Source organism: Sinocyclocheilus rhinocerous, unplaced genomic scaffold (assembly GCF_001515625.1).
Source record: "Sinocyclocheilus rhinocerous isolate Xijiao unplaced genomic scaffold, SAMN03320098_v1.1 scaffold317, whole genome shotgun sequence".
Classification (NCBI taxonomy): domain Eukaryota; kingdom Metazoa; phylum Chordata; class Actinopteri; order Cypriniformes; family Cyprinidae; genus Sinocyclocheilus; species Sinocyclocheilus rhinocerous.
Window position 1 is genome coordinate 859,730 of NW_015633534.1, and position 12,072 is coordinate 871,801.

Genomic DNA, 12,072 nt, shown 5'->3' on the forward strand with positions numbered 1-12,072 from the left:
TCGTTTTTGAATTTGGCCAGTGGTTATGAAAACATGAATGTTCATTTCTTTTAATGCGGTGCGCTGTCGCCCTTTCTACGTAAAAATCAGTCAAATCATGTAACATCATTGTCATACAGTCTCTTTCTCGAGACAAAAAAAAAAGCGAGTTTAAAGCGTACCGAGCTGCGGAAGAGACACTGTTTCTCAAGTGCTTTCCGTGAGCGCGATTCGAGACAGAGTGAACACGGAGAACCACATAACACCACATTTGGCAGATAAAGGCTTTTCGAATTTACAGTTTTGTTAAAATAAGATTTTCTTGAGCAATAATAGCAAAAGAGGTTTTTTTTCTTCATTATGTTATCAAAACATTGAGTCATGGTGCTCATACAAGAAAAGTGAGTTCAAATCTGGCTTGCAACATTCTTGTTTTCTTTTCTCCCAAATATTTTCCCATAAAAGTGCCAGAAAGTGTATAAACTCACTGTAAACAAGACAATTTAAAGGGATAATTCACCCAAAATTGACAATTTCATCATCATTTATACTTTCTGACTTCATTGACATCATAGCCATTGACTTTTCTTTTTTTTTTTTCTTTTTTGGGTGTACTCTCCCTTTAGGTTTCAAATTGTAATAGTGACGCCTGCCTTAGCAAACACCACTAATTAACTGCAATTAACATATTACAATCTATATCCATAAGACTGTTCACATTTATTCATTCAGACAGAAACACAAAGACAAATAGAGAGAGAAAATATACTTACTTGTGTCCAATCTCATGTGCAATAGTGAAGGCTGAACCAAGGCCTATATCTTCATTAATACTGCAGCTCCTCTCTGGCTCACACATTCCGGCTACGGACGCCAAACCTGATCGCACACACACACACACACACACACACATAAGGTCAGGTCAAGGTGTAGAAGTGCTGCACTGAGTCACCACCATAAAATGAGATTCTTCACATTAACCTCGACACCACTGAATTTGAAGCTGGTGAAAAGTTTACGCGAAAGTTTTTTTAAATCACCAGGGGGTGGGTCAACACTGACGGCTAGACGATTAAATAAAAAAACAACTGATGTTGTAGCTGGAAAATGTCTAGACATGGGGGTTAGATTTATAAATTCTACATCTGGTAACAAGGGACCACCTAGTAATTCAAACCAGAGCTCGGAATTCAAGAAAACACATCACTTTGTGCCCCTAAAATATAGATGTTTTTATTATTTAAGGTTTCAGAGTTGCAAAAAGAGTGAAAGAAATCACTGTTTTCTTAATCCTGTTATGTTTGTTTTCTTCCAAATAAGATTTAGTTGACAATTTTTGGGTATTAACATAAAACCCACATAAGCTGAAATTTACTACTGACAGTGTTTTGGTCCCCGGTCTACAGGGACTTGCCTTTCTGAGAGGTTTGTACTTTTTTAAGCTTTATGTTGCACTGTCATTTTCCTTGCCATAAATAAACAGGCCTGTTATTTAATTGGTATGGAATGAAGGAAACATTAAATCTGCTCTCTGTTTTTATGTAGCAACTTTTGTTGGAAGCCACCTCAGTATGGCAGCATTGACATAGAGCACTTGGATCTCACAAAACTTTCACAAAACTTTCTGTACACTGCCTAATTTAGAACAACACATTCATCAACAGCAACAAAGTCAAGCGAACAACACTCAACATTATGCAAAGTACAGTGGAGAATCGACTCACAATTGAGGTTTGGCTAGAGGTTGATAACCTAACAACATGCTACTCCAATAAGCATAAAAATACACACAAGAAGCTAATTTTCTGGATAAAATTTAAGCGATGTAAATTTGAATGAATTTGAGTTATTTAAAATAAAAAATCATAAGAGCTACCATTTAAAAAAATACTACAAAATGCTTTTCTGGGATTTCCTTTGCATTTTTGTTATATTAATGATTTGATACATTAAACTTTCTTTTGCGGAAGTATCAGAACAGTAGTCCATACACTGTAAAAGAAAGAAATAAATAAAAACGAAAATGTAATGATAATTAACTATTCATTTTATGGACAATTCTGTTAACCATAAAACACAATGTAATGAAGTGCAAAATTCATAATACAGGTTAAACACCTGTAAAAAATATATATATATATTTATACACAGAAATCCCTTCATTTTAATACAGTACATTGTGCCCTATTTCACAGGGTTTTTTAGTTTTACAGTACACTTGTACACTGTATTCCATGTCATCTGAAGCAAAAAGATAGCTAACAGACATTTAACAACTTATGCTTTTAATTCTCCTAAAAAAGGATTAATTTCATGTCTTACAAAAATATCAGATGTTTCTTCTTGACAAAGAAGAAGATGGAGCAAAGATTGAGTCTTCACAGTCTCAAAGTCAGCTGCTTCTGTTAAGGGGAGGGGGTTCCCTTGAAGCTATGAAGTGGGGAAAAGGGCTTTTGTAAAATCCAGGTGTCTCTTAGTTCTTTTTCCCATCTATCCAGCCTGGGAGAGCAGAACAATTCTCAGCCGATTACATCTGTTGATGATTGGTGGGAGCAAAACACAAAACCCTAAAGCTAGATGCATGGAGGACCATCCAAGAAGCCTGCTCTAGTCTCTGGTTGGATCAGACACATGGTAGGGTAGTTTATCTTTGCAAACTCAAATGCACAAAGGAAACCTCAGCCTTTAATTTAAAGTCCATAATTCAACAATTGAGTCTTGGATAAGTTACCTGTTGGGTGGGGGTGGGGGGGGTTCTGCACAAGAACAAGTAAATTTAAATATTTTGAAGAATGTCTGTATTCACTGGTATGTCACATTTAACAATTCACATTTAATAGGAGTTGGTGTCATCAACATTAAACCTAGTGTACGTGTCTTCACACGAGGTTGAAAATGCACTTGCCGCTTATAGAATTTGAGAGCTTTCCTCATATATGACTCAGTATATATACCATATGTTTTATGGCCTCAGTTCATTATACTCTTATGGTCCTTTTTGTGTCATAAATTTAAAGACTATGCTTTCATTGTATATGGAAAATAGCAGCTTGGTGATTTTTGATCAATATCTTATCTTATCTTATAATATCTTATGATGTGTGGATCAATGAATTATTCATTCATAAATATCATTAATTTTGTGGAGTTGCACCATCTGACATTTTAAAACCTGAACTTACCTTGCCTTAAATAATGAATTATAAAAAGGTAAAACTGTCTGATATTTTAAGAGTCTGCAGGGGATGTTTTTTATGTTATTGTTTTCTGCATGTTGGTTGCACCACATGACATTGTTGGTCACACCACATGGTGTTTTCCCAAATATTAATAGGCAGTTATTTTTTTCTTCTTCTAAGAAACAACAATAAAAGATTATTTCAGACTACTTAAGAATTTAATTCTTTTAATGAGGCTTTCCCCCTTCGTTTTAATATTAGAACTATCACCTTGACATTTTCGACTTCATGCCTCTCCAGAAATATAAAAAGAATTTTAATTCAGAAATTGAAATCCTGCTCATTTTTAAAGAGATATATTAATTGCATTTCGGAAAAAAAATTAATAGACAGAACGAACAAACTAACAAAAAAAATATATAACCATGTCACTGACCCGTGATCCATGGAAAACACAGTAATACAGATTTGGAATGCTACGAGGCTGAACTACTGCTTTAAAGTTGATAATATAACAAAAGAGTATTGGAAAGGTATAAACCTGACCTCCCTGTGGGCAAAATAATATTAAAGATATTGCACAAGAATATGGAATACAAAGAAAGCTCGTGTCTGCTTGGGAACCATCGCTCCAACAAAGCACTTCTGGCCTCTTTATCTTCCTTATCCAGAGGCCCAAACAAGAGCGGACATGCAAATCAATGGCTAATAAGACACCGACTGGAGGCAAGAAGGGTAAAAAAGGAAAGAGATACAGGATGGAAAAGGGCTAGTGGGCCCAGGCTGAGTCGAAAGCTCATTGGTGGGGCTTGTTTTCCTAAGCCAAGGGTCGCGTTGGTATTATCCCCACTCTGCGATTACCCGGTGACCCCCAGAGGGCAACACGTTGACCCGAGATCACGATGATGCCTCTGGGTGAGTGGGGGGTGTTGAAGTGGAGATGGAGGTGGAGAAAGAGGAGGGGGGCAGCAAGGAAGCAGAGCAGATGCCAGGGCAATTAAAGGGACCCGGGGAATGTGACGAATGCGGTCAATCTGTCAAACCACCCCTGGAGTCACAATATTACTTCTAAGATATACGGTTCAGCCCTGGAGGGGGCTGGTTCAGATAAGACACTGCCTGCAGACCATTTAAGGGGGGGAAAACACCAGTGTTTGCTTTCTCCTCAGTTATCCCGACTTCTTTAAACATATTAATTCTTCTTTTATCTGTTGTTCTCTGTTATATATTGTATAGTCTAATTGTCCTCACTGGTTTTCTTTTTTGGCTTGCCCAGGGGAGGGGTAAACACCTCCGTCCCGTAGCAGACAGGAGTGGGAATGTTTGGAAATGAAACAAGAGACAGCGGCGGCTGTAGAGGCAGGCAGGCGTTGAGCCATGTTTGAGCTCAACATGAGCTCTATAAAGACAGGGCAGCGAAGTCTTTCTCAATAATCTTACCAAATTATTTGTTTAACGAAGCATGTAGCATTTGCCATTCAGTGACATACGTTTGAAAAGTGAGTTCACTCTAAAATGAAAATTCTGTCATCATTTACTCACCCTCATGCCGTTCCAGAAGTTCCAGAAATTCGTTCATTTTCGGAAGACAAATGAAGATATTTTTAATCCAATTCAATTCAAATTTGATTATGGAAGCTCAAGCATACTTGCTTGATCCGCAAGAGCCAGTGAGGTTATAGTTAAAATCTACTAACATATTTACTGCCATATTGCTCGAGACTAACTGACATAAAAATTATAATTAAACTTTATTTGGAGTATTACTTGTGCACAATGCACATCTCTTAATATTAAGCCTAAAATGTGTTTTAATGTCACTATTGATGAGGATTGAATGATCTTTGAATAATAGCAGTCTTTAAATGCAAGTACCTGAAGTATACTTGCAATAGTTCCACTTTAGCACAATCAGATATACACTTCAGTACATCTTTAGTTGGACTTCAGCACTACATCCACACAATTAAAGTGTATTAAGAACAAAATTAGTTGTTCAATTTTAGTAGACTTTAAGTATACCAGTTTAGTATACCAAAAGTACAATTGCAGGTTATTTTTTAAGTACATAAATGTGTAAATGTATCTGTAGTATACATTTTAGTATATTTATTTTTCACTAGGATTTATATGTGACTAAAAGCCTAAATTAAATGTTCATCATATAAAGTGATTGTGACTCTTGGATTAAACCACTCTATTCATATACATTTACTTTACAATCTCTTTATGAATGTTTTGAAGTATCAACATTTTGGGTGAATAGAGTTTCAATGGAGGGACAGAAACTTCTCAGATTTTGATTCATATCTTGATTTGTGTTCCGAAGATGAACAAATTTCCTATGGCTTTGGACCAACATGAGGTTGAATAAATGATGACAGAATTTTCATTTTGGGACTAACCCTTTAAATCAAAATATATTTCGTTTTAGGATACATTTCAGGTACTTACCGAGAGTACCGCAGGGTTTGTTCTTATAGGTGCAGATGTCATACCTAAAAGAGAAAAGAAACCGAAAGTGAGGTCTTTGTATGACAGAAATTCATCAGAACTCCATGCGTTACTTATAAAGAAAACGTGAATGCCTTTGCCTGTGCAAAACTCGTTCGAATGGGATTACTAATGTGTTCTGGGTGGCTGCTTAATGTCTGGAGTCAAAAAAGGGTATAGTCCACTTTAGACATTCTGCTAACTTCACAACTACATGTCAATTAGCAGTCATTAGAATATTTGTAGACTGCCAGCTTAATATCTGCTAACACTTTATTTTGATGGTCCCCCAACAGACATTGTAATGACTACAAGTAATTTTGTAACTACATGTGAACTTATTCTACTAACCCTAACCTAACAATCTATTAATGCGATGATAATTAGTTGACATGTAGTTGCAAAGTTACTTAGTAGTTAGTAAAATGTCTAAAGTGGACTATTGAAATATATAGTGTAACCAAAAGGATCCAACTATGAAACAGTATGGCTCACGTCCTTCCTTTATTGCAAGTCCACCCATTTTATCATCTACCACGTTAAAACTGTAAGTATTAGCACAGTGCATTAGTATGCGATTATGGTTCATGTCCGTAACACATAATCTTACATTAACATTAAAGGTCCCCTGAAATGCTTAGAAACACTCACTGTTTTGGAGCACACTGCCTTATAGATAACCTTAAGACTAACATATTGATACTAACACCCAAAAAACTTTAATTTTGATTTCATGGGGACTTTAACAAGGTCCACATTTACATTTTATCTGTTCTTGCTTTCAACATGTTTGAGCTGCAAGAAAGTCACGTCTTGAAGTTTAATAATTATTAGACTACTACTTTTACTTCTTTTAAGAAAGTTGAAAACGTCAAACTAATACAATGTAATCAAAATCTATGACCCACATTTTATTGACAGCATCCACTATAATAACTCACTGTCAGTTTGTGCAACTCGCCTCGGTTTTCTTTTTATTTAGTTTTATTGTTGTTTATTTTGTAACCCAAATGCTTTCTTTTTCCCCACTGGGACTTGTCATCAGTCGGCAGACATTTTCGACGGCAGGCCTATATGAAACAATGCCAAATATTTTCTTATTCCCCAAACGGGGCATTTAACACCTCCCGAAAAATATCACAAGCTGTTTGGGCTGCTGAGTCTGGCCAAAGGCAGGCAGCCAGGCTTTGTTTGACATCGTCTTCAGCACAGAGGAAAGACACAGTGCCTGATCTGAATCATATTAAACTCTCTCAGAAGCTTTGTGTTTTGCGTCAGGGGCTTGAGGGGAACGGCGCAGACGTTATGCACGTATTCAGTCAGACTGGTAGTTGAAAAAAAAGTTCCTATCGGCCTTCTATTTTGGTGTCGAGCCGAAGATATCCATGTGCTCTGTTTACTGTGGCAGCTGAAAAGGGTCAAAAGAGCCAAAAGATCTCTGAATCTGGAAAATCATACTGGAATATTGCAGCCAAAAAAATAAATAATCAAAACAAGGGTCTCTTTGTGCTCCTTTGCACAGTTTATAAGCACGTAAGACGCTGCTTATACAATTTATACAAATGTGAAAAAATGTAAACTCATTGTGACTCGCGCTCATGTAAAACATTCTTAAGACAATGTGAGCAGTGCCTGCCCATGCAAGTGAGTTGATATGCAATTAGTAGGGTGTTTTGTGTAGCTGTGTAGTTGCTAGGGCGTTGCTAGGTGGTTAGTCAAAACAGCAGTTTCTATGGAATTTTTTAATTTACCATCATAAGTTATTTAACAAGCCATGTGATTTGAGGTATAATGTCCGTAGCACAAATTACCTGTCAAATTTTGAAATAATATTCAAGGTTCAATACCAGTTAAGCTCAACCTACAGCACTTGTGGCATAATGTTGATTACCACAAAAATTATTAATATTATTATAATTTTTCTTTAAGATTTGTGAGGCACTGACAAAAGAAGTGAATGGAGCCAGCTGGTAAGTGTTAAAAATAGTCACTGCTTCAACAGAATAGCCACAATAAAACAATCTCTTATGAAAGGGGTCCTATTATGAAGACTTGATTTGGTTTTTGGGGTGTACTAGGCTTTCATTCTTGTTTGTTCCAAAAACACATGTTTTCACATATTTTACATAATTGCAGCACCTCTCTTACCAGTCTGTCTTAAACACTCTGTTTAGTTCCTTTTTCAGTGAAGCCCCTCCTTTCGAAATATGAAATGTGCTCTGATTGGTTAGCTGTTCCAGTGCGCTGTGATTGGTGAACCGCTTAGAGCGTGTTCCAGAGATGCCACGCCCCTTACCATAACCGCAAGCTTCATCTGCTCAGCTATCAATATTAACGATGGTGTCAATTTTGCACAATTAAGACCCTGAGAATGTTTACAAACAAGAGGAAAGGTGAAAAAGTGTAATAGGACCCCTTTAAATCTCTTATTAACGTTTTCTGTTTACATTTTATATCTAAATGATATCCAACAATGTTGCCACTTTAATGTAATACCTACAACCTTAAAGAGATAGTTCACCCAAAAATGAAAATTCTGTTATCACTTGCTCACCGTCATGTTGATCAAAACCTGCATGCCTTTCTTTCTTCTGCAGATCACAAACATTATTTTGAAGAATGCTGATAACTAAGTCATTTTGGTTACCCTCTACTTTTATTGAATGTAAATAAATACCACTGAGACATTTCTCAAATGATCTTTCTTATGTTCCAAAAAGAAAAAAGTTTGAAGGTTTGAAACAACATGAAGGTGAGTAGCCTAAATAATTCTTGGGTCAACTATCTCTTTAAAATGACTGTAAAATTGACAAGATAAACTTTAAAGCATAAATAATACACACGTTTTAACAAAAGAATTTATGTCAATAAATTTATACAGTAATAAGCTTTACATTTCTGCAAACCCTCCATAAATTTAAACCCCCTTTACTTCCGTTGTAAGTGTCTCACTGTAAAATTATATCTCAATTTTTGAAAAGAAAAGAAAGAAAACGGGGGATACATTGAAATTCATTTTTAGTGGTAATCAACATTATACCACAAATTCTGTTGACAGAGTTTGAACCGAACCGGAATATTTCTTAAATGGTTAGTTTAACAGGCTTTGAAAAAATATATATATTATTAATAGTGCCTTAAGCAACCACAACTAATAATAACTACATAACATTAGCATTTCATCAAATTGCTAAATCTGTATGTATAACAAAATTACATATTAAACTTTGGAGTAAATTAGATGGAAGATCCAATATACATATGTGCGTGTGTGTGTGTGTGTCTGTGTGTGTGTGTGTGTGTGTGTGTGCGTGTGTGTCTGTGTGTGTGTGTGTGTGTGTGCGACTGACCCACTGTTTCCCTTGGTGTCTAATTGATGCATGTACTGTACTGGTAATTCAATAATAATAAAAAAAGAAAGGCATACACGCGGAATGATGAACAAGGTCTCTGCCTTGAGGACGGGCTTTTAATGTATTAGAAAACCAAGGACAATGCAAATTCAATTTCAGTCGCTCCCTCCTCATCCCACGACTCCCCAAGCAGAGCAAACCCACCAGCATTAGGTACTGTCTCATGAACTTGTGTCGAGAAGCTGACCTCATTTGGACATCGATTTATTTTGATTTAGTTACTTTAATTTCCCTCAGCTCTCACAATGGATCGTGTTCCAAACAAGCAATATTGCATCCCCCCGTCATGCTCCGGCCAAAAGTCTAGGACTGGAAAAACATTGCTGAAGAGGTCAGAACGGACCGTCCGTCAGGATGATGTGTCTGCATCACGCAGTCTTTATCCCACTAATGTCTCTTTCTCTTGTATCAGCAGAGGTACTGCAGCAAATGTGGCAAATGCCATCACCCGAGAGCTTCTGTCTAAATGTTTACATCTCTGAGCCACCCAATGAGAGGGACAGCTGACCTCAGAAAACTGTCCATGTGACCTCTGCTGAAGTCAAAGTAATTTAACAACCGATACATGGATATATAATAATTTCTACTGTGAGAGTGATGTCCTTTTTCTGTTACACATTTAAATTTAAAATCACACAACTATATCTATTTTAGTAAACTTAATAAACTGCATAAAGTACAAAGATCACAATTTTACTACATTTTGTAAATTACTGCAATTATTGCAATTTTAGTCAACTTTATACATTTTATAAATTATTAAAATGAACACTTTTGGTCATTTAAGTAAACCACCAAAGCTGGCAAATTTCAAAAAAATTTGCTGTAGTTTACAAATTTGATTAAAATTGTTGCAATAGTCACACATTTTACTACAATTTCAAAAACTGGAATAGTTTTTTTTTTTTAATTCTCATAAGGCGCATTTCCATTACAGATTTGCGCAAAACTTTGGCGATATTTTATAAATGTCGATTAAAAAGTATTGCGAAATGACAGCGTTTCCGAGGGTTTCTGGGGTAACGGCTGCATTTAAATTAATTATTATTATTAATATTATTATTTCTGCAGTTTAGCGCCATCTGCTGCAGAAGCAGCACAGAGAGCCGCTTCAGAAACGTGTGTGGCGCGGCTGGAATAAACACAAGCATTGTGGCCGCAATCAGCTTCAGTGGCCGTTATCAGAGCCACACTGCACCACAGACGTGTGCAGTTTAAATTGTCTAAGCATTAATGGTAGGGAAAGCTCCTTATACTAGAGAGCAGCCACGTATGAAGTGTTTCTTGGAGGTTATAGTACATTGAAGAATGATCATATGACTTTTTACATACGCCATGTGATTAGGGATATGCCGGTATCAAATTTTCAAAAAGCCGTTTCCATTGCAGTTTGAATGATTCCTTTTTCACACTGCCTGAAAAACCACCTCATGCGAGCGTAAAAACTTTTTTGCGATATATGGGAGTTTTTGCGAAATTGACGCGTTTCCATTAGGCGTATTTTCAATTCGCAATTTCAATTTGCACAATTTGAAGGGTAATGGAAACGCGCCTTTAGTTACAATCGTTTTTGAAGTTTACTGTAAGCTTTTTGCATTCATTAAAATTTACTAAAAGTGTCAAAGTTATGGTAGTTTACTGAATCTTAGATCATTTTAACAATGTACAGTGACTAAAATAGCAATAGTTGCAAAATGTACTTAAATTGCGATGATTGTGGTTGTTTCCATAATTACATTTTAGTTAAATACATTATAGTAAACTTAATAAAAAGCATTGTAAACTACAGTACAGCAACTGTCACAATTTTAGTAACATTTGATATTGTAGTAAACACTGTACAGTAAATAGCAGCTATAATAAGTTCAGTAAACTTCTATATTTGCTATTAAAAAACTGTATTTACTTTGCAGCAAACTACCGTCACTATGACAATTTTAGCTTACATTTTATGTTAATGTCCTTGTTACAGTGTAATTACATGTACTGAGTAAAATTAATTAACAGCATGCAATTAATATAGTGTTAGGGTAAAGATTAGGGTTAGTTGCATTTTAAATGATGTATATGTGCATAACATAAATTTTGTAACATGAAACAAGGACACTGTAAAATAAAGTGTTACCAATTTTAGTAAAAGTCAATGTATGATGTCAAACAACAATCAAAAGCATGACTGATTAGCACTGATTGTCACCAAAATAAGCAAATAATCATAATCGGCTAGAGAGCTAATGAGTAAAGACATTACGTTGTATGTTATGCTGGTGAGTTTACTTGAACAGGCTTTCTAGGAAACATCACTCTGATTGTTAAGCTCACCTTCAGGCTATCATTAGTCATATATGAAATCACCTCACATAAATGTCTCCAAATTAAGCACTGCTAGTATAAATGGTCATAAAATCACGGCGCTGCAGGGGCACCTTCCTCCTGCAGTACTCAACAATACGCTAACCACACAAAGCTAATCAGCATATTAGCCTTCATGTAAATAAGGCTTTGTTCATGCTGCACATGAATCAAATTTGATTTTCAAATCTAATCTAGAACCGACTGATCTGTTCTTTAATACAGTGCAGCTGATGGATGTAAAATGACTTTCTCACAATGTGGAAAGAGAGGACAGAAAACTGAAATATTTCCTTTGCTCATGTCTATCATGACATTTCACTCAGAAGCATGAATATACTATACTCCTTTGTCCTAAATAACTGCCTCAGTGACTCATTCAGTATGTAAATAGTGTAAGTAAATGTCACATAAATGTCATAAAAGTAAATGTCACAGTCGACTGTATGAAGAATGAGTCCAGAGTGATGAGAAAAACTTTAGTTAAAATAAATGAATAAATACATTTAATCATTTCTTTCTTTAAAGAAATTCAATATGAACTTTTCAAACTAACTGCAAGTTTGTAAACATGTGGTTTTTCTGTTCAGACTCCAAAAAAAAAAAAAAAAAAACCTAAAAAAATTTGATCTTCCTTCTTCCTTTTTTTTTTTTGT

General features: G+C 35.7%; 1 protein-coding gene across 1 annotated transcript in view; it reads right to left on the reverse strand.

Moving 5' to 3' along the window:
- The window catches only part of LOC107744255 (A disintegrin and metalloproteinase with thrombospondin motifs 6-like), an 83,757-nt gene that overhangs the window by 57,893 nt on the left and 13,792 nt on the right, over positions 1–12,072 (reverse strand). Inside the window, exons 7-8 of the mRNA XM_016557791.1 lie at positions 5,613–5,656; positions 753–858 (exon numbers count right to left, since the gene is read on the reverse strand). Of these exons, the coding sequence (XP_016413277.1) occupies positions 753–858; positions 5,613–5,656 (150 nt within the window). The remainder of the gene's footprint in view (positions 1–752; positions 859–5,612; positions 5,657–12,072) is intronic.